Here is a 20,424-nt window from a genome sequence, read left to right on the forward strand (position 1 = left end):
CTGTGAGTGACACTTCAGCATTTGGAGCTGCTGTCAGTCTGGTGGGAGAACTTAGAAGAGGCTGATAAAGTTTAAAAAGGGAAGAGCTTTGTGTCTGTAGAAGAGAAGGAAAAAACCCTTTGGGGGTTACAGCAATACGTTGCCTTGGAAATATTTGATCAGGTTTACCATTCTATTCAGACACTTCACTTTTTAAAAGCTTTAAATCAAGTAAGTTTGGATCTTGAACGGTGCAGCTTTAGTGGCTGCTTATCAGCCACTCGTGACTATGCAAACTGCAGAAGCTAAACTGCCATTTCTGATTTTCAGGTGAAAGTGAATGACCTGAAAATGGATCCGTCTTCTTCTATGCACCCAGCAAGCATTTTGGAACAAACTGCCTTGCAGCTCGGATGCAGTCCCACGGACAAAAAACTTGCTTTCCACTTAGATGAAAAAGACGAGTTAAAGCATTTTCGGGAATGTTTCTATGTCCCCAAAGTCAAGGATCTGCCTCCAAGTGAGAGTTGTAATTGCTATTGAGGGTGAGGGAGGGGGAAAGGGCTGGGCTTCACATCTTCGGCATGTGTTTATCACAAGTCTTTGGAAATCATCGTCACTTATGAGATAATTGAGCAATTGTAGTCATATCTGAGCACAGAATGTCCCCGCTGTTGCTAAATCAATCCATCAGCTTATTCTAGCACCAAAAGCTCTATGTTCTCGTTGCCATCCTGAATCAAATGTGAGGATACAGTACTTATGTGGTGCTTATGCTGTCAGTCAGCAGCTTTGAACAATGTAGTGACTGATTGAAAATTATAGGCAGGAGCTTTTCTGTCTAATGGCTCGAAACAGCAGCCTCGCTTGGGTAGTTCAGAGCAGTTGCTTCCTTGGTGTGATTCAGCTTGGAATTATCTGTCTGGTTACAATTATTTTAGTTAATGAAAGAGGCAGTATATATATTATGTGAACATTTATGTCTTATTGCTGGTGGTGGAGCTATTTTCTCACTGAGGCCAAATGGAAGACTGTGCCTCAGAACAAATAATTGATCTGAGCAAATAATTCATAATGAAGCCTTTTATTTGAAGATATTTTCCACTTTCCTCATGAATTGCCTAAAAATAGACAGCACCTGACTTCAGTGAAGCTATGTGAAATTGTTCTGGACATTTTTCTCCTTCTTTCCTGTTTCACAGATTGCTTTGAGGAGCCTGTGGCATGTCTGGGCATGGGGAGGGCTTGGTGTGGAGGCAGGAGGGGTGGAAAAGGGGGTGGCAGGCTGAGAGGGAAGCATTTCCTTGGGGTCAGTACTCCCAGACCATCAAAACAAAAACCCAACTCCAACTTTTTTTTGGTACCTGCAATAGCCACCATGTTTAGCCAAATTAATGCAGGGACACCTGGGAGCAGCCACCTATGGAGGCAGCAAGGTCCTGGTCTCTCCTCCTGCTTCCCAAGCCCTGTCTGGGTTTATTTTTATCTCCGTTACCTGGAGAGCAAAAGCTGTGCTGGCTCTGCAAGCCCTGGTCACTGCACAGTGGAGAAATGTCAGATTATTTCCTTAGATGATGAACACACACAGGCACAGTCATTCTCCTTCCTTCCTTCCTGCCTTGGCAAAATGTATCTCTTGAAAATGAAAGGAAAAAATATGATAGAACTTCCTTGCAATTTTTTTTTCATTTTCCAATGAATGCAGACAGAATTTTCTGCAGATTTTCTTTTTCTGAAAGGACATTACTGATGGTAAATGAGAAATTACAGGTGCATTCACCAAAGTGTGTCCAGAAAGGGATTATGATAGAAAATTGTGTCAGTAGTCTGAATTCCTGGACATCTTTTGAAACAGTCTGTCTTCAGTATCTTCCTGCTGAGCTATGATGAGTGTTGGGAATGCAGTCTGCTCCTGCCCTCAGGACACAGGGATGATAAATCTTAGTTCTCTGTGTTCTGGTGTATTGACTTATCTTTCCCTACATTTAAATCCTTGAGTTGTGCTGTTTCTATTATTCAGAGCAGGACTGGACACTTTGCAAATATTTAAACTATGTGTTTCATCCGTGCCCCTGTAATTTTTCTTTTTCATTTTTTTTTTAAATTTTTCACATTTTTCAATTTTTATTTTCATTCTTTTTACCTGGGTCACTTAAGAGTATTTCCTAAACTTCTTCTGTTTGTTTGGATATTTGACTATTCTGTACTCAGAGCTCCTTGAGCTGCCACCACGGTGCTGCAAGATGTGCCACTAAACCTGGAAAGATGCAGGAGCACTGTTCCCATGGCAGTGGTGCTGCTGGAATCCAGCCCAAGCAGCAGCAGCTGGATCTTTGACTGCAGAATGTCAAATGTCTCTACAGGACATCAAAGGTCACTTTTCAGTGTAGAGTTGTAGCAGCTTTAGATTAAAGAATCTTCTGAGAAGTAGATGTAGAGGTTTTGAAACCCATGTGACAGTTTTGGTTTCTTCCCTTTCAACTTCATTATTATTCGGTTTTCAATTACTGCAATATTTAGACCCAAAGATTGCTGATGTGGGGTTTTCCCCCTGCAGTTACAATAACATTAGTCCCCAGACTGTGGGTAGATATGTTTTAGTGAAGATAAACAATGTACAAAGCAGTTGAAAAGCACTGAGAACCCATCATTTTGGTGTTCCTAAATTGAGGGGTTTTTCCCTCCCCTTTTTTTCCTGTCCTTCCTTTCTGTGCTTCAGCTGTCATCAGGAACAGCTTCCCTGCTGAAGAACAGCAGGGGTGTAAATATATATATATTTACATTGTGTGACTATACCATAGAGACAGATCTGCCATGACATTTATCTGCGCCCAGGAGCGGATGCCAGATAACACGTTCCTGAAGATAAATGTCATTCCAGATATTAGCCATCAAATATTCTTTATATATTTACATAAAGCATTACAATGAGGCTTTAAAATGAAACCTTACAAGAAGCAGATGAGAACATCCATAGGAGACAACAGTAAGATGACGTACAGGAAAATATTTAGGAAGTCATTAGAATAGTTTAATTTAGTTATCAAGTTATAATCTGTCAGGGCTGTTTATTTGCTGTATCCATCAAGAGGAAACCAGTAGCAGCCTAACTCCCTGCAAATCTGGGAGGTTTTATGTACAAGCATGAGGGGCAAAGCTCAGGTGAGCAAATGAGGAAAAGAGGACAGCAGAAGATTTAGGGAAATGTTTGGATCCCGTTGCTCTTCTCCGAGCTGACAGCAAAGTCTCTTTAACCTCTCTTAAAGGGAAGGAGGAGGCAGAAATGCCTGGACTGCAGCTGGGCACCAACTCCCCCATCTGATTAACGCTATGGCTCGTGCTTTGTCACCTGCTAAAGGAGTAGGGTGTTGTTTGGGTTTCTTGGGAATAAAAAGATGCCCCGGAGTGAAAGTGCTGAGCTGTATGTGCAGAAGAAATTGTTAAAAGTGGTGGTTAACCATAAAAATCTGACTTTTTGGAGGGCTGGTGAGAGGGGTACAGGCAGGTGTGAAAGTGGAGATCTTTTATCCTTCAGCTAAGGACAAGGCTCATAAAAGCAGATTTAGTCCCTCCTTTCTGGTTAATGAACCCATTACATTTTTCCCTTTTATTTGGACTGAATATTTCTGACAATAAACTTGTTTTTCCTTTTAGGTTTAAAAAGTATAGAAGTGCATCTTTAATGTAGATGAATGAGTATAATTAGTATGCAAAATAATGTATGTGATTAGATTTGGCCAGTTTGCAGAAATCTGAGTAGGTGTGTGAATATATAATATATTTAATTAATCTTAATGCAAATGTATTTTTGATCCAGGGTACTCTAAGAACACATTTCAATAATTGTTTCTTTTTTTCTTTATTTCCTCAGTTGTGTTTATTTCCTGTGAGAATATTTCAATATGTATTTCAAATCAGCCACAGCACCTTCAGGAATTAAAACGGCCAATACTGTGAGAAATAAATGTAATTTGGGGAAAGACAAGTGCTAGGAAAAAAGAATATTACAGTGAATGTAGAATTGTTGGAGCATGAGGAGGTGCTGATAAGGAGAAATTACAAAGATGGTGAAAAAATGAGCAGCAAGGGTCCAAAATGAATCTTTTAGTGGTGTCAGAGAGAGGGAAGTAAAGACCTTTTTGTCTAAAGGGAAAAAGTTAATCCAGATTTAGAGTTGATAATACATCAAGAAAAGAATATCCGAAGGAACAGGTATAAAGGTGTTAAAATAACTTTATAAAAAAGGCAATGCCCTGTCTCTCAAACAGTGAACAGGGCTGTTTTTATTTAGAAAGGACTGTGGTGTAAGAAAAACTGCCTTGCTGATAATTCCTCACCTCTTTTACTGCTTGGTGAGATCGAGCTCCAGATTCTTGAGCAAGGATCCTTCTCTCTAACCCCAGGGGGACAGTGTTATTGTGTTTCTTGGTAGGAAAAGAACTTTTAATAGAATCAATTTGGGGGCATGGATGATATTTATGCCTCTCTCTTTTCATTCATATTACAATGGAGATGAAAAACAGACAGAGTATCTGCAAAACAGATTAGGCTGAGATTGCTCCCTGACTTATGCTTTTCAAAAGCCTCTAAAACTTTAATTAAGAAATTACCCAAGTTGTCTATACTCCTGAAAAATGTGTTTATGGGGAAGTTCAATGAAATTGGTAATTGTTAGTGCAAAAGGTAGTAAGAAACCTTTTCCAGGCTGTTTTTTTACAGGCCTTACAAAATTTTCATAGACTGAATTGCAATCTTACAGTTCATTTTTAGCATGTATCTTAACATGCTCATTCATTTGATCCTTATTCTGAGGGATATCAATTATATTTATCTAAATTATATGTGATATTAGCTTTCAGGGTTATTGTAAGTATGGGTATAGACAAATTCAAATTACCACTTCTAGAAGGTCACAATAACTTGTCCCACCAAGAATCTCTAGCATGAGAAATAACAGAAGAGGGCTGTGTTTGGATTGATAGATGATGACACAGGGTAATTAGATTGTTCAGAACCTCACTAGAGCTATTATTTATAAATTTCTACTGCCTTGCTTTTCTCCTAATCATTGAAAGGGTTTGTCAACATAGATTTCCTCCTTCTCCTCAGATGATGACATGAAGTGCAGCCCACAGTATTTGCTGACAAGAACTTTTAAGACTGCTTTAAAATACTCTCCTCAACAGTTACATTTTTTTCTAAATAGAGATTTAATCATTCAGGGACAACTTACATGAAAGACACAAGATTTACCTAGTCCTAGATTTTGTTAAATGCATGATTCCAGTAGGCTTCATCACTGAGAGTAGGCATATACTGGTGGTGGAAGAAAAGTGGATAGCCTGATTGGGAAAATACTCACTGTTGGTTACATACCTGATAAAATCAGTGCTTGTGGCTGCTTCTTACACAGCCCCTGAGAGCTGGGCACTTAGTGGTGCCTGAACTCTCATCAGCTCCAAAAATTGTAGGAGGAAAAGGTGAATAGTTGCTTGCAAATTGTCTCCTTAGGTGCAATTCAGGGTTACCTGAGTGATGTTCTGGGAGAGAGGTCAGGGTCTGACACCACTGTTTGCATGTGGGGACTGTTATGTGCCTGGGGATGGAGGACAGAAGGAGCTCTGGGGGTGGCACAGGGGTTTGGGGGCTGTCCCACACCTGCTGGCCCTCCTGTGCTGTGTCCACGTGTGCTGTGCTGACCCTGCTGTGCTCAGTCCCACATGCTGACCCTGCTGTGTTCAGTCCCACGTGCATTCTGTTTCTCCACAGCTGACCTGACCCTGGTGAACGGAGAGGAGAGCTGTGTGTACTTTATTGGGAATTCTCTTGGGCTCCAGCCAAGAAAAGTTAAAACTTACTTGGATGAAGAACTGGACAAGTGGGCTCGGACGTGAGTACCCTGCAGGGTGTGCCAGATGCTGACCTGTGCTTCAGAGGAGCTCTTTATTCTGGGATCTTCCTTGGAACTGCTTGAGCAGCAGAAGAGTGCATTAAAAGTGCTGCAGCCCAGGAGTAAAACATGTTCAGTGTTTTCCTAGTGCTGTTTATATCTCTTTTAAAGGCAGGAGCAGTAAAACAGGTGAATAGACCCTTTCAGCTGTGATAGCTGTGCTGTGCGTGGTGGCTCTGCTTGGCTCACCTGGAGGACCTGTGCAATTTAACCCTCCCCACCCTGCAGTGTTTATAAAATGTCCTTACAAAGCACACAAACCTATTTGGTTGCTGCTGCTTGCTGGTGAATATGGTGGGGTTCCAGGTCCTGTGATTTTATAATTAATGTTTTTAACTGCATGTGATTGACTCCACAGGCCTTGCAATGAGCAGTTCCCCTTGAAAAAACACTAAATGCAGGTGATGCTGCAGCCCATGCTGGCAGGTTTTTGGCTCCTGTTAAAGCAGGTCTCTGCCTGACAAGTTAATTTTATTTAGAAAGAAACATTCCTGTCTTCTCAATATTATCTCAATAAGGAGCTGAGTGTGAATTGCAACAAGCTTTGCTAAATCAACCTGATGTAAAAGAGACAGGATAAAAGAAAGCCATGTTGCAGGAAAGGCACACTGTCATCATAACAAATGGGGAACTTTTTGATATACATGGGGGAAAGAAAAAGCTTTTTTTGCTCTTTATTTAGGTTTTTTTAATATTATGTTCTGTTCCATTAAGAGTTGGTGCTTTGAGATCTCCAGCACCTGCCTGAGCAGCTGGAGCAGGGATGAGTAAGGAAAATGATGAGTAAAAAACAGGGAACTGAAGGTGGGAAAGGAAAATAACATCCAGATGAGTGAGTGAGCTGGGCGAGAGATGAACTCTTTTATAGGGTGCGGGATATGAGTGGAACAGATGTGATTTCATGGTGAGAGAGCAGAGGAAATATGGAGAGGCAGAAGAGGAAAAATGAATTCTGCTAAGTGGGCAGCCTTGTTTCAGCAGGAGCGGTCGAGATGGAGGCTTCTCAATGCAAATGTGAGAAATATGTAGCTGCTCTTCCACTTGTAAATGTATGAATGCTGGGAGCTCATCAATATGCTTTATTGATTCCTATTTTTCACCTGTATTCTTATAGGTGAGAAGGCTGAGAATGAGTGGGAAGGAGTGGAAGTTTGGGAAGAGCTCGTTCCTTCTGGTTATTCAGGCAGCACAGCAATGCAGTTTCTCCAGTCGTTTGAAAAAATTGCAACCCTGTCCATTTCTGTGCTATTATGCCACTTTGTCAGGGAAACAGCTGAGCTCCTTCAAAAGGCAGAAGTCAGATAACATTCTTAGAGTGATGCACTGGGACTGCAAACCTATTTCAGCTCCTCCACTGTATCTTTACACCGCCTCACTTCTTTTCTTGTGTTTGTCTTTGCTGCAGCGAAAGATGAGTTTTTCCTCAGTGACTGTAAAAACCTGGAAGAAAAAGGTAGGCAGTGTGTTCCTTCAGATCAAAAGTGCCTTCAGGATCTGTGTCTAAGGGGGAAAAATGGCTGAACATTGGTTTCAAGCCACTACAAGAGAGGGAGCAAAACTAGAAAGGCTGTGGGCCAAAAACACAGCTTGGCCTCAAAAGCCTTACCCAGAATAAATCAGAAAGTTTCAAAAAAATTAAAACCAAAGTACCAACTAAGCAAAACCCCTCAAGATCAACAAAGAAACAGAATAAAATCCTGAACCTAAAGAGCTGAGACAGCCAGGATAGGATCAAGTTCATTTTGAGGGGAACAGTGTATGCTTAGAGAAGGTGGTGAATGGAATGTAAAGGAATAGGTGGCTGAAATGGTACAAAGTAAGTACTTTTATTCCAGTCACCAAGGACAGCTTAGCAAAACCCAGTCTAAGGTGGTAGCTGCTCCCAGCTGAAGGCTGTTCAATGGCTGTTGTGTCAGCAGTGTGGGATGTAGTGGCTCTGGCTTAGATAAATAAGTAGCAAGAATCTAGGAAATGGCATGCAAATTAGGAACATCCATCAAGTCAGCAATGGTATAGATTCTGGCTTTCTTATAAATTGGTTTATTGCATTTTCTGTTTGTTGTGTCTTGGGACCCCTCTCAAAGAGCTGTGAGTCTATTTAAATGGCTTTCACTGCTCGTAGTTAAGGCCAAGAGTGAAAAGGAAGATTACTCACTGCTGGTCAAGGGCAGGGGAGTTGTAGCTTTATCTCCAAGTAGTGATGGTAACTCTCAGACAAACAGATGGGAGAGAAAAGCATGGAAAAGCCTCTTTCTTGTTGTGTTTCCTCTTACTGCTTAGTTCCATTCCCTCACCTCCACTTTAACTGGTGGGTTCCAGCTCTCATCCTACATCTGCCTCCCACATACCTTCTCTGGGTTTGTATTTTGTATTCTTCCTTTCCATACCCCTTTCCACTGTTCTTTATGCTAATGTAGCAAGATTACAAATCCAAGCCACTGGCATTCTTAGTATGGATTTAAAAGCAGACTCTGAGGCTTCATCTTTCAGTTATGATTTCAGCTATATCCAAGATTTATTGAATAAGGGGTGAAAAGGGATGAAGAGTTGTTCACTCATGTTTAGCCTAGAGTAGCCAATAACCCAATGTTTTAAAAGTCCAAACTTGAAGGGACTTTTTTGGTTGGATGAAGGCCAAGAGATGCTCTGCAGTGCCTTGTTTTCCCCTCTGCTCTGCCAGAACTGGTTAAGTAATTAAAATATTTTATAGAATCATTACTGTGTGTGAGCATACTCACTGCAGCAGGCAATGTCTCTCAACTGAATAACTCATTAAAGTGGAACAATTAAAACAGAAGGGAGCCTGCTGTAGCCAGTTGTGCTCCTGTGAAGGGCTGGCAGGGTGACTGGGGAGTGGGGAACCTGCTGCACGCAAGTCTTGAGGACTGGAGCTGTTGAGCAAAATTAAGACTGAAAGGAAAAATTATCGTTCTCTGTGGATGTATCAGTGTAGGGGAGGAAAGGAGCCACTTCTATGAAATGTTGGCATAGTAAATATCAACAAGGAATTAATAAATTGAGGCTAGAAATAAAACATATATATACTTTAAGCATGAAGTGGTGTGGCAAGAGGCTGACATGGACATAGGATATTAGCAACCTTCCAGTTTGAGGAAGGCTTTATAATGTAACACTTGCAGTAGCAAAGACTATTTTCAGCAAGTCAGAAGGCATCTTTGGGTCTGTGTGCTGAACTAATCCTGCAAGATATGAGAAGGCTGCAAACAGGAGTGCAGCTTGGCCAAGCCCTGTTGGACATCCCCACCTCTCCTGCCATTCTCAGGACTCTGCCTTTCACCGGGTAGTGTGGTAGAGCTGCAAATTCCTGTTTTAATGCCCTGGAATTCTTAGTTTTTTTTCTTTAATCTGCTGGTCCACACAGTTCTTTTTCTTTTGATATGTCTTCCCTTTCTTTGGCTGTTTCTTTGCCTGAAACCTTGGTCCAACTTAGGAGTCTGTACTGGCTCATTAAATACCTTGCATCATTTTTGGCAAAGGAGCAAGAAGGAAATTTGCACTTGTACAAGATTTGGATGAGCGCAGAAGATTCCTGAAGATGGCAATTAATTTAAATTCCTTTTCTCACCGCCTTTGAAACCCTGGGATCATCTCAAAAAATGTGTTTCTAGCTCCCCTAGCAAGCTTTAAATCAACCAGTCCTCAGCGAATAAAATGTGGAATTGTGATTTCCTGCCAAACTGAAAATAAAATGGTAACTGACTAAAAATTAATTTGCACAATGAGAAACTCTCATAGAAGTTGAAGAAATATCTGTTTGTCTGATGCTCTGTGATTTGACGGGTGAAATTTTGTATTCATTAATTTGGATACCTCAATTTAAACCTCTTTTGCTACCTAGGGTGCAGTGGAGTGGGGGAAAAGGCTCTCCATGTATGAGGGGAATGCCAGGAGCACTGCACTTGTGTCCTTATAGATTATTACCCCCAGTGCCTACCAGAGCTGAGAGAGGGGTGGCATAATATACAGAGATATAAATTCTCTGAGGCAGAGCATAGAATTTTACAACCTAAGTGTAATAGGATGTATTGTGCCATCAGCAAAGTCTACAGAGTTTCATGTGATTAAAATAAAAAAAAGGGTCCAAGAATATGCTTTTAACTACCATTTTAGAGGCAATAATTTTTGTCTCTTGGCATTTATATTGGCCATCAAGAGGGAGGCAAGCTGTAAGCTATGCCATAATAATAATAATAAGAATAATAATGAATGCTGCCTCTCCCTTCTTTCAATACGGTTAAATGTCCATGTTTTCTTCTCAAAATAAAACATTCTCATGACCAAAATCTCACAACTGTTTTCCTGATAACTTGGAAATTTATTCTGAAATTCTGATAGTCCTGTGTGCTGACAGAGAGAACTTTCATTAGTAAATTCCCGTTAGGATGACACTAATGGCTATAAAATCAGGGAAAGCTAATGAAAGAGAATCCCATAGGTAGTTAGGACTTATTTTCCCCATCTTATTATATTTGCTATCCTCTTTCAGAAATACAGATTCCCTCAGGCTGGGAGCCACTGAAAATCTTTGGGGGTTTTATTTTAACAGTCTGTATTATCTTAAAGTCCCTTGATCACTCTATTACAGTTAAGAATAAGGCAGGAAATTACCAATAAATGTCTTGCTGTTTGTGAAACATAGACCCCTGTCTTCAGGGAATGCAGCTGCATTGTGGGCTGATGGAAGGGAGGAAATTTTAGCACTACTCCTGCCCCTCACACATTTTCTCCCCTCCCCACCCACTGCCTTTATTCCTCATCTATGAAATGCTCTTGTAAATGAGGGCTATTTCACACTGCCTGATCTCTGCTGTCGAGGACTCATCAGAGAGCCATTGTAAAATGGAGGAAAGCAGTCAGCTGCTGTACCAGGACCTCATCCAAACCGAGGAGCAGGGTCCTCCTTGTCAGCGTGGGATTGGACTTGCTGAGCATGAGGATGTTATTTTATCTGTAAGAGATGTTCATTTGTACCTTTGCACTCCTTCAGCTGTTGACCTAATCTAGCCCAAAATTTAATGGTGCTTTGTAAGGATGAGAGGCTCGAAATGGTTAATACAACTGTGCTTTTTAAAAACATCAGATCCCTTATTTTTTAGGATTGTAGTTATTTTTTGGGAATATCCCTATGAGGCAAGAATTAGACCCAAGTCAATCAAAAAGGGTCAGACTGTAAAACACCCAGGTAATTTTTGCAAGAGACAGAATGAAACTCTACCTGAGAAGGAAAAGTATGAGGTGGATAGGGGAAACCAATCTTTTAAACAGCCTTGAGGATGGGGTAGTGTCTCATGCATCCTCCTTTCTCATGCCTTAATCTGCCAGCTGTCCTCCTGTGATTTTGAGTGAATGTTGTGGGCTAGTTCTTCTTTAAAAGGTTTACTACTTTTTTTTTTTCCTTTTTTCTCACATCAAAGCTTTTAGGTCTTCTGCTCTCTACTCGGCTTCCTACTGGCTTTGTCCTTATTTTGAAACAGCTTTATACTCAGCCTCATGCAGCCTGGTGTTTCCAACTCCACAAGTACCCCATGGTGTTCAGCAAATATGAAAATCATCCAGTGTGAGATGGGAGCCCAGAGCAATGTTTCCCTGGATTAGCACAATTATTACTTTTCTCAATCTGCCTCCATTTGCATTTAAATCTGTACTCTACACCCTGCATGTTTAAGAAAATAGGCAACTTTTATTTATATATGCATAGCAGATAGAAAACTTAGAAGTTTTCTTCTCTGTCAAAATTGAAGGAAAATTTAGTTCAGAGCACTTAATCCAGAACTGAATTTATACATCTGTCACTTTAGAGTAGTAGCACACTTGAGCTTAAGGTGACCATATGATCCCTTGCAGACAGGAGCAGTTTGCAATATAAAGTTTAAAAATAGCCTTTGTCAACCCAAAAAGTTTTGTGCACACCGAGATCTAGAACAATTTTTCAGGGAGAAGAGAAGTAATAAAAATTAGCAAGCAGCTCTGTGAATGCAGCAAAGCACCTGCCCCTGCATGAAATACCCTCCGGTTTATGCAGAAGAGTGAGCTCAGACAGGAGATGCAGAAGGATGGAAATTGTTTCTGACAAGAAATATTCCTGTCTGGGTGCAAGGCAGTATTTAAGTCTATCATCCTCTGCACCATGTAATGTCCAGCCAGAAATGCAGGTTGGGGAATTCTGTGGGGTGAGCTCTGCTCTCTGTGCAGTGAGCCTGGCTTAGCAGGTGCCATCCCACACTGGGATGCCCTGTCCCAGCTTTCCTGTCCCCAGAGTCTTCCAGAACCCATGCAGCCACTTTCAGGGGGTTCATGAAAAAGCTATCATCTTTACTCTGAGGAATTTCTAGAGGAATTTTGTGGGCCAAAATAAATAATTTTCAAGCAACTGAAATCCTGTCATAAACCAATAAATTGCCTTTGCTCTGAGGTTTAATGGTATGAGAAAAAGTGTTGTGCTCAGCTTAGGTAAGTCTCACCCTCCAAATGTGGAGTGTCCAAATCAGATGTGATTCTTAGGTCTGATCCAAGTAGAATATCACACATTTTCATCATTTTTTCCATTCCTTTTCAGAGGTGTCCATGGCCATTTCAATGGCAAGCGCCCGTGGGCTTTGGCAGATGAGTGCATCCTGGACCTGATGACTGAGCTGGTTGGTAGGTGTGACATGCAGGGCAAAACCTTTCTCCAGAAATGAAAACAAATTTCGTTTCTTTTAAGACTCAAAAACCTGAAACTCTGTAGGCAGAATTTAGATCCTTTTATTCTTATATTTGAAAGCAGATTTTCCTGTGCATGGACAAGGACAAGAATTTTATTTTAAGGCTGAAAGTGTTTTAGGGGGTGAATGTGTTTGATGTGCATATCATGAAACTAATTCCAGCAGAGGGTTTTCTTGGAGCATCATAAACCACTTGGACTAACACGTGAAGCCCTTTTAAAGGCATTTGGTATTGCAGAGTCTCAGTCGCTCTTCCAGAAGTAAAATTATGAACCTTCCCCTTTGATAAATTATTTCTATCTAGAAATTTTCTGTTTTTCCTCTTTTCCCTGCCACTAAATCCAGACTCATATTTGAGAGCTGCTTATGGCAAGGAAGCAGATAATTGGGGCAGGATGTGCTATTGATGTGTTCCCATGACCCTGCTGTCCCCCTTGAGGAGCCTGCAGTGCTGCAGGACTTTGGCAGGAAGTGCTTCTGGTTATTCCAGAGATCGAGGAGCTCTAGAGATTCCTCCTGGTGAATTTGCCATGAAAGCAGTCGGCTGAGTGGGAATGCAAACCTCCTCCATCACTTCTTACTCCATTGAAGTTGTTGAAATAATCTTCACTGGGATTTCCTTCAGAGTTGTCTCTAAAGGGGGAAGAGAAATTATCTTGGCAGGGTCTTTTTCTCCCCAGCCCTCCCACCTGTTGTCAAGGCTAGGTTAGTAGATTTTGGGGAGATCTGGCCCATATTTCAATGTAGGTGTTGAAGGCAACTCTCAATAGTGACTATCAGAACTGAATTATCAGGCATTCATTTGTGCTATCACTAAGGAAAAATATTACCCTTATGTTGACCTGCTGTATTCTAGATATTGTATCGTAATTCCTCCTCCAACTGCAGACAAGTGTTCAATGAGAAAATTATGGGTTTTCTCCTTCAAGAAAAGCAAATGGGGTTGGAACAATTGGGAGCAGAGACATTAAAGAATGTTTCATGACAAGTTTATTTATAAACTTATAAATAAAATCCCTCTCTGAATTCTTTATGAAGTTTCCAAATAGCTAAAATTGTGGGTGTTATTATTGGAGCAGAACAAATGCAATAAATTATTGTTGTAGTTGGTCTGTCCATGATGTAAACTCTGAGATAATACAAATATAAGTGTGTCTACACTGGGCACCACTGAGCTATGTAGAAAATCCCATCTGCACAATGAAATAAAAATCTCAAAATGCAGATTGGGAGGTCTGATTTTGTAAGTTGCTGTTGTTGTACCTGGTGCTGCTCAAGAGGTTAAGAAGTTACTTCTCTTGCTTTCATTACACTCAAGGGCAAGCTCAGCACCTCATCTGGTAAGCATCATAGGACACAAAAATGTGGAAATATAAAGGGAATGGAGGGTGTTGAAATGCTGAACACAGCTGATTTAGGGGTTTCTCCAGTATGACCCATCTTCCTTGGCCAGTGGATATTCTTGTTCTGGTGGGGTACAACTAGGAAGATGTGGAAAGGTGCCTTGGAATTTTCAGCTGGAAACCTTGAATTTAACTAAGCAGGCAGACAAGAATTTCTCTTATGTCATATTCCCAGGCACCCCAATTAGTAATCAAGGTATGACCACTGATGTTCTTCACATAACCAGGAAAGAGAGAGCCCAAAGGACAGCTGGAAACTTCTGAGTTATCATCTTTCTCTGCATCACCTCTGTGGCTGTTTGCCTCTGCTTTGTTTGCAGAATGTGGAGCCCTGAGGCAGGCTGAGCCCTGACCTGCTGCCACTGCCCCTGCCAGGGTCCCTCTGGCCTCAGCTGTAGGTTAAGAGTCACTGCAGAAAGCAGAGAACCAGGCTGGCACCCTTTTACCCTTAACCATCTGTCTTGTAGAGGCTGCCAACTAAGTCTCTATTTTAATATTAATTTAACTACAAGATGCACTGTAAGTGTAAGGAGATGGAAATGAGAGCTTTGCTTAAATTTCAGCTAATTGCTCATCCATCTCCTTACTTTCCTTTTATTTACCAAGCTCCATGTGACACCAGTGCTTTCACATCACCATTGCTTAACCACAGTGAACTTATTATAATTTTCTTCATGGTAAAAAAATATTCAGTTAAAAATTATGACTGAAGTTACCTTAACACTAATCTAATTTTTTTTGTTTTAAAATTATTTCCTGGGAAGTGCTTCCTGTTGTTTTTCTCAAAGATAAAAGGCATGGTTTGGATTCTGTTCTCCAGAATTTTTGGGGTTTGTTTGATGAAATTGTAAATTGTGGTCTAGGCTCACATCTGGCCCTCAAATTTGCGTGCAGGGTTTTGTTTAGAAAATACTCTCATGGCTCTTTTTTCGGGACACAGGTGAGTGATTCTTAGAACACAGATGAAAATATTTCTCAAATAATGGATGTATCATAGTAAATTCCAATTTTTAAAATTGTAGGCAATGGTGAAGAGGCTAGAAGGATAAATGGAGGGGAAAAAAGCTATGTTAACATGCTCTTTTCAATGTAGTATTCCACAGATTAATGAAGTGATGTAGGTTGGAAGGGATCTTAAAGTTCCGGCCCTCACAATTTATGCTTAAGTACCATTTTCCAACAAAGAATAATATTGATTATGTACGAGTAGGTAGCTGAATGAATTCTGAATTACTTTCTTATTGACATTAATGTAAGAACAATAATAGAATTTTATTGTGTTTTTTATTCAGTATTGAATGTGCTTTGGAGGAGGAGGAGGAGAAGAGTTGTCATTTCTCACCCTAAGCAGTGGTAACAACTAAAACTTATTCAGGAATGGGCCCAGGACTGTAAAACACCTTTGTCTGCTTAATGGTTTATAGTGCACGAGCACCTTGCTTATTAAAGGCAGTCACATTTTCTTGTTCAGTGAAAGTTACAGTAGTAAATACGTTGTGAAATGAAGAGTCAAGGTCAGTGGAGGCCAAAGCTTTTTTCCTGCACTCACACCAAGTGGCAGGAGGCAGTGAAGGCAATCTCTGCCTCTGCTACCAGACTTTATTAAAACATTACAACCTTGGCAGGATCACCTTCTGATGAAACAAGATTAACTGTGTGGCTGCTGCTCCACGATGGGCTCGGGCAGGTCTCTGTTGAGGGAAGACTGAACGCTGGGCAGATTTGGAGTGACTTTGAGTGATAAGGATTATTTGAAATAACCAAAATGTTTTCAAAATTGGGGCCCTTAGCCTTTTTCCAATCATTTTACAAAAAGCTTTTTACTTACTCCAGCGAGGATCAGACTTCCCCAGCAGTCAGAGAGGAGAAGGATGGCAGTGTCTGCCTAACGCAATCATAATTGTCTCTGAAGTTGTACTTTGCAAACGCTGCTTCCTTTTATTAAAGAGGAGATTTATCATGCAGAACATACAGGTTTTAGCCTGTCCTGGAGATATGGTACAAAGTTAGGAAATAAGGAAGGCAAACATAATTTTGTCTCCCGTGTGCCGGGTCTTTGAATATTGTAATAGGTTAATTGGATCATGGAAAGGTTGTTTTCTGAAATGCAGTGCAGGTTATAAAGGATAACAGTTTTCCAATGACATGGATGAGGTTTGTTTTGTGGGCATGAAATTCAATAATGGAAGGCTTTTAATAAATATATAATTTACGGAAGACCAAGACTTACATGACAAATGTAGTGTCATATTTAATTTGGGATGCTAACATGCAGCTAAAAGTGATCTACAGATTAACCATTTGTTTTATACAGAATCAGTACAGCAGGCTGAGGGTTGCTTGTGCAGAATTTGCTGTGAAAGCCACAGATTTCACAGAAGGAGCAGAGGGACAAATAAGAACAATACCATTTCTTGATCCTGTCCCTTTTTTCAGCCTCAAGAGTTCCATAGAAATATTAGGACTGCAAAGAACACTGTTTTGAGCTGCAATCACTCTCTCTAGCTGTCTCCTGGATCTGCAATAGAACAACCCCAAGGTGACCTTTTCCAGCAGTATGGAACCTTAAGATGCAGAGGGAAGAAAATAAAGCAAAGGGAGAGTAGTTTAAGTGAAGAAAAAAGCTTATTTTTCCCTATGAAGAACTAGTCCTTCATATATTTCTTTCCACAAATTTGATGATGTTCCTGGTGTCTGAAGGAGGAGGGAGCTTATTCATGACATCTTATTTTTGTGTGGCTCATCCCCAGGGACTGATCATTCCCAGTCACTGACCCTGTTTTCCAAATCCTTCTGTCCAAAACCTGAAGATTTCAGCAACAAGTGGAAATGTCCTTGAACAGCTCATTGAGAACAGTGTTTGGCTTTTCCTGGGCTGGCAGAAGCTAAGGCCTGCTTGGGAGGAATGTATGAATTAATTGTAATTATAGGTTTCCCTGTTCTTTGGCCATATTTGCCTGTATTGGGTTAAACCCATGGTTATATCTTTTTTCCCACACTGACAAAGCAATCACTCTGCAAATTTCAACTGTTTAGGATACGGTGGCAGTGTGTCAGGTGTCCCCCAAGGCAGGGACAGGAGAAATTCAGGATTCAGCTTTCCTTTTCTTGTGGGTCCCTTACCCTTTTATATCCCAAAATCATCTTTTCCTTCCTCTCTATTGATTCCAAAAGTGGCTGTTGCCCTCCCTGCCTGCTTACACTTCTCTTCATCCTTCCTCTCTGCAACCTTTCCTATTTATGGTGAATCTGTGTCTTAGGATCAGGACCAGGTGCATGAACACACCTCCCATCTGAAGAAGACTCTCAAAGTATTGGTTTGTCTCAAGATTGAATTTCTCTTTTTCAACAACAGACAGCAAGCATACCAGAAGGAAACAGGAACTGATTTTCTCCATGTCTTGGTGCTGCCCAACACACAATTCCCTGTCCTACCTAAAACCTTTCACCAGGGCTTGACAAATGCTGGAGAATTTGTTACTAAATACTTGCTAACAACAATTAGTTGTTCCTAATTAGCTCTGCCTGTGATTAGCTGTAGTCTAAAGGCATCTGTTATTATCCTCCTTGGAGTAATGCGGGTATGGCTTCTTGTGAAGCTGCTACATTAATAATGGTCTGTTATATCCAATAGGTCAACTTTGCTTATTGCATTTTTTAATTAGGAATGAGATTTATCTTGACATTACAGTAACCACTTACAACAGATGATTATCTCAATATGTTTTCTCACTTGTGTTATATATGAACTTTTGACAAAAATAAGTCTTCAAGTCTTGCTTTACATATAGTTTTTGTGACCTCACTTGTCTGAGGTATTCAAGATAATAAATCCACTGGTGGTTTGCTGGGAAATGGAAAGATTTAGTTGTGGTTTTTTTTGTTTTCTGTGTCTGACCTGAAAAAATAAATATTTTCCTGCCAGTGCAGTGTAGACAAGAAATCTTTTTATTTCACTTTGATGACACCTCAAACATTTGTTTCCTTTCCAGGCTTTGGAGAGACATTGACTGAATTCATGCTTTTGCTTTCTCCCCACTGTTCTATATTTCTCTGAAATTTTAAAGAAAAACTCCAACCATTTTTCAAACTTTTTATCTTTTTTTTTATTATTTCAGGAGCCAAAAGACAAGAAGTAGCCTTAATGAATGGGCTGACTGTTAACTTGCACCTTCAGATGGTATGTCTTTATGATGAATATTTGATCTTGTGTTGACAGGTATTTTTCTCCTTTCTTTGTGTGTGTGTAAGCAAAGTGTTTTCTGAGGACCTCACAGAGACAGCACTGGGAGACAGATTAAGTTTTTAAGCCTTGGGGGTTGTATCTTGAATAATGTATGTGCAAGACCCGGCCTGAGTAAATACTGAACAGGAAAGCTGGACAGAGAAATATTTTCAAGGACTCTGTAGGGGAAGTTTCAGCTGTTCTCATGTGTGTGCTGTGTCAGTTGCCAGAGGAAATCTTATTATTTAAGAAACATTTACAAGTAACTTCTCTAATTTCAATTCCATGGCAAATTTCAAAGTTAAGGAAACAGGAGCTCAACTGTGAGCCAGACAAAGCTGTAATCTCAGTAAAGCTTAAAATGCAGCTGCATACAAGAGATGACACTTAGAATTAGGCTATTTGATATGTGCCTAAAATGTGCTAAAGCATTTTGACTTCCATGCCATAGCAACCATAAATGTGTCATATTTATGCTCAGGTGTCCCTGTGGCTGCATAGAGCCTGTCTCTGGGTCTCCAATATTTCCAAATATTTGGTTCAACTGAGTGTAGATGTGAAGCTTCCCTTTGTGTGGCTCTCACAACACGGTTTATCACTCGGATCTGCTCCTCTGGACCTTTTAAAATTAATGAACATGGAGCAGGGTGGGGCTCAGTACAGTGAATTCAGGTGGCTACTCTGCCCTGAATTAGGTGTGAATTTCTGGAGTACACAGACCATGCAGAGGGCTGTGTAATCCAAGCTAAATTGAGCAGGAGGGCATGTAATTCTTCACAGTCCTCCTGGCACTGTGGCCAGCCCAGCTTGCCAGGACCTGAGAAGAAAAGATCACGCACCTGCAGGTGCTGAGATCAGGTCTTTGGTCAGCCTTGTTTTGGAGTAAAGGATGATTCCATAACAAAACTTAAGGGCAGGGATGTAAATCTAATTCTATTTCACTGCCTGCTACTCTTCAGCTGCTGCTTTTGATTTCTGGATGGAGCTGGGTGAAATCCCAGCTTGCCTGGCTGCAGTCAAAGCACTGCCATTGATTCCTGTAAGCGCAAGTTTTCACTGCTGGGTTTTGGTGGCCTTTGTTATGGATATGTGAAATACAGTATTATAACACTTTGCTACTTTGATAAATGTTATATGGACGAAGAAATATTTGTAATTTCTGGGGGATTCTCTGTAGGTCTGCATGACAGTAAAGCAGTCTTTATTAAGTTATATTCTGGGAGCATCTTTCTCATCTCTGCTTAGATAAATTTCAATATTACTGTCTTTTTTTTTTCCTTAACAGCTATCTTTCTTTAAGCCTACTCCAAGACGTTATAAAATTCTTCTAGAAGCAAAAGCTTTTCCATCTGACCATGTAAGAAATTAATATTTCACCATATTTGTATTATTAATCATATTTTCCCAAAGAATATCAGTAGTATGATTTGAATATTTATTAGCTCATCTTGTCCAAGTAACATTACAATAAAAAAATCTGTCAGAAACTTTTGAGCTCAGCATACTTTACAGATTGTAGCTTTATTCCTTTTGTTCAAATAAGAAGTATTGCATGAGGAAAAGAATGAATGGGTGCATTGATTTATTAGTCTTTTTAAAGACATCTAGCAAACTACTGGCCTAAATCAACTAAAGTTGTAAATGTTTTATTAATTCTTGTTGCTGTTTTACTTTATGAAACCAAATCAATACAAACTCACAACATTAACACTTATATATCCCCAGACAGAGATGGAAATGTTTGTTCTTAGCAATTTAGATTACTAGTTCAAACATAATTTGTCTGCTATAAAATAAGAGACAATAGCCTGTGCATCAGAGCTTCAAGCAAATTAATCTTTGGGTTTGTGGGGCACTGCTACTTTATCATCAGCACCGTAAACTCCTGGAAATTGATAACAAATTTGATCTCTAAGGTGCAATAAAAGTGACTCGAGCTACTAACAGGTTTATTTGTAATGAAGATGCTGGCACAGATGTATACACCTCAAATTGTTTTTATTCTAAGTAATGTTCAGATTAATCCTACATTTGTTCCACATGCACTTGTACATTTACACTCCATCCTCTTAAATTTCTATGGCACTTCAGTAATAATCCCTGCAACTGCCATCACTTCAGTTCCTGTCATGAAATTTTAAA

At 40.2% G+C, this 20,424-nt stretch overlaps 1 protein-coding gene across 6 annotated transcripts in view; it reads left to right on the plus strand.

Annotated features, from left to right (window-relative positions):
* Positions 1 to 20,424, plus strand: part of KYNU (kynureninase) — a 101,259-nt gene that overhangs the window by 47,779 nt on the left and 33,056 nt on the right. For all 6 annotated transcript variants that reach the window (XM_064435274.1, XM_064435277.1, XM_064435279.1 and 3 more), the window contains exons 2-6: positions 310 to 499; positions 5,749 to 5,869; positions 12,507 to 12,589; positions 18,176 to 18,237; positions 19,568 to 19,639. In XM_064435274.1, the coding sequence (XP_064291344.1) occupies positions 331 to 499; positions 5,749 to 5,869; positions 12,507 to 12,589; positions 18,176 to 18,237; positions 19,568 to 19,639 (507 nt within the window). In that variant the 5' untranslated portion in view covers positions 310 to 330. The remainder of the gene's footprint in view (positions 1 to 309; positions 500 to 5,748; positions 5,870 to 12,506; positions 12,590 to 18,175; positions 18,238 to 19,567; positions 19,640 to 20,424) is intronic.

The sequence above is a fragment of the Passer domesticus genome, chromosome 10 (genome assembly GCF_036417665.1).
Source record: "Passer domesticus isolate bPasDom1 chromosome 10, bPasDom1.hap1, whole genome shotgun sequence".
Classification (NCBI taxonomy): Eukaryota; Metazoa; Chordata; class Aves; order Passeriformes; family Passeridae; genus Passer; species Passer domesticus.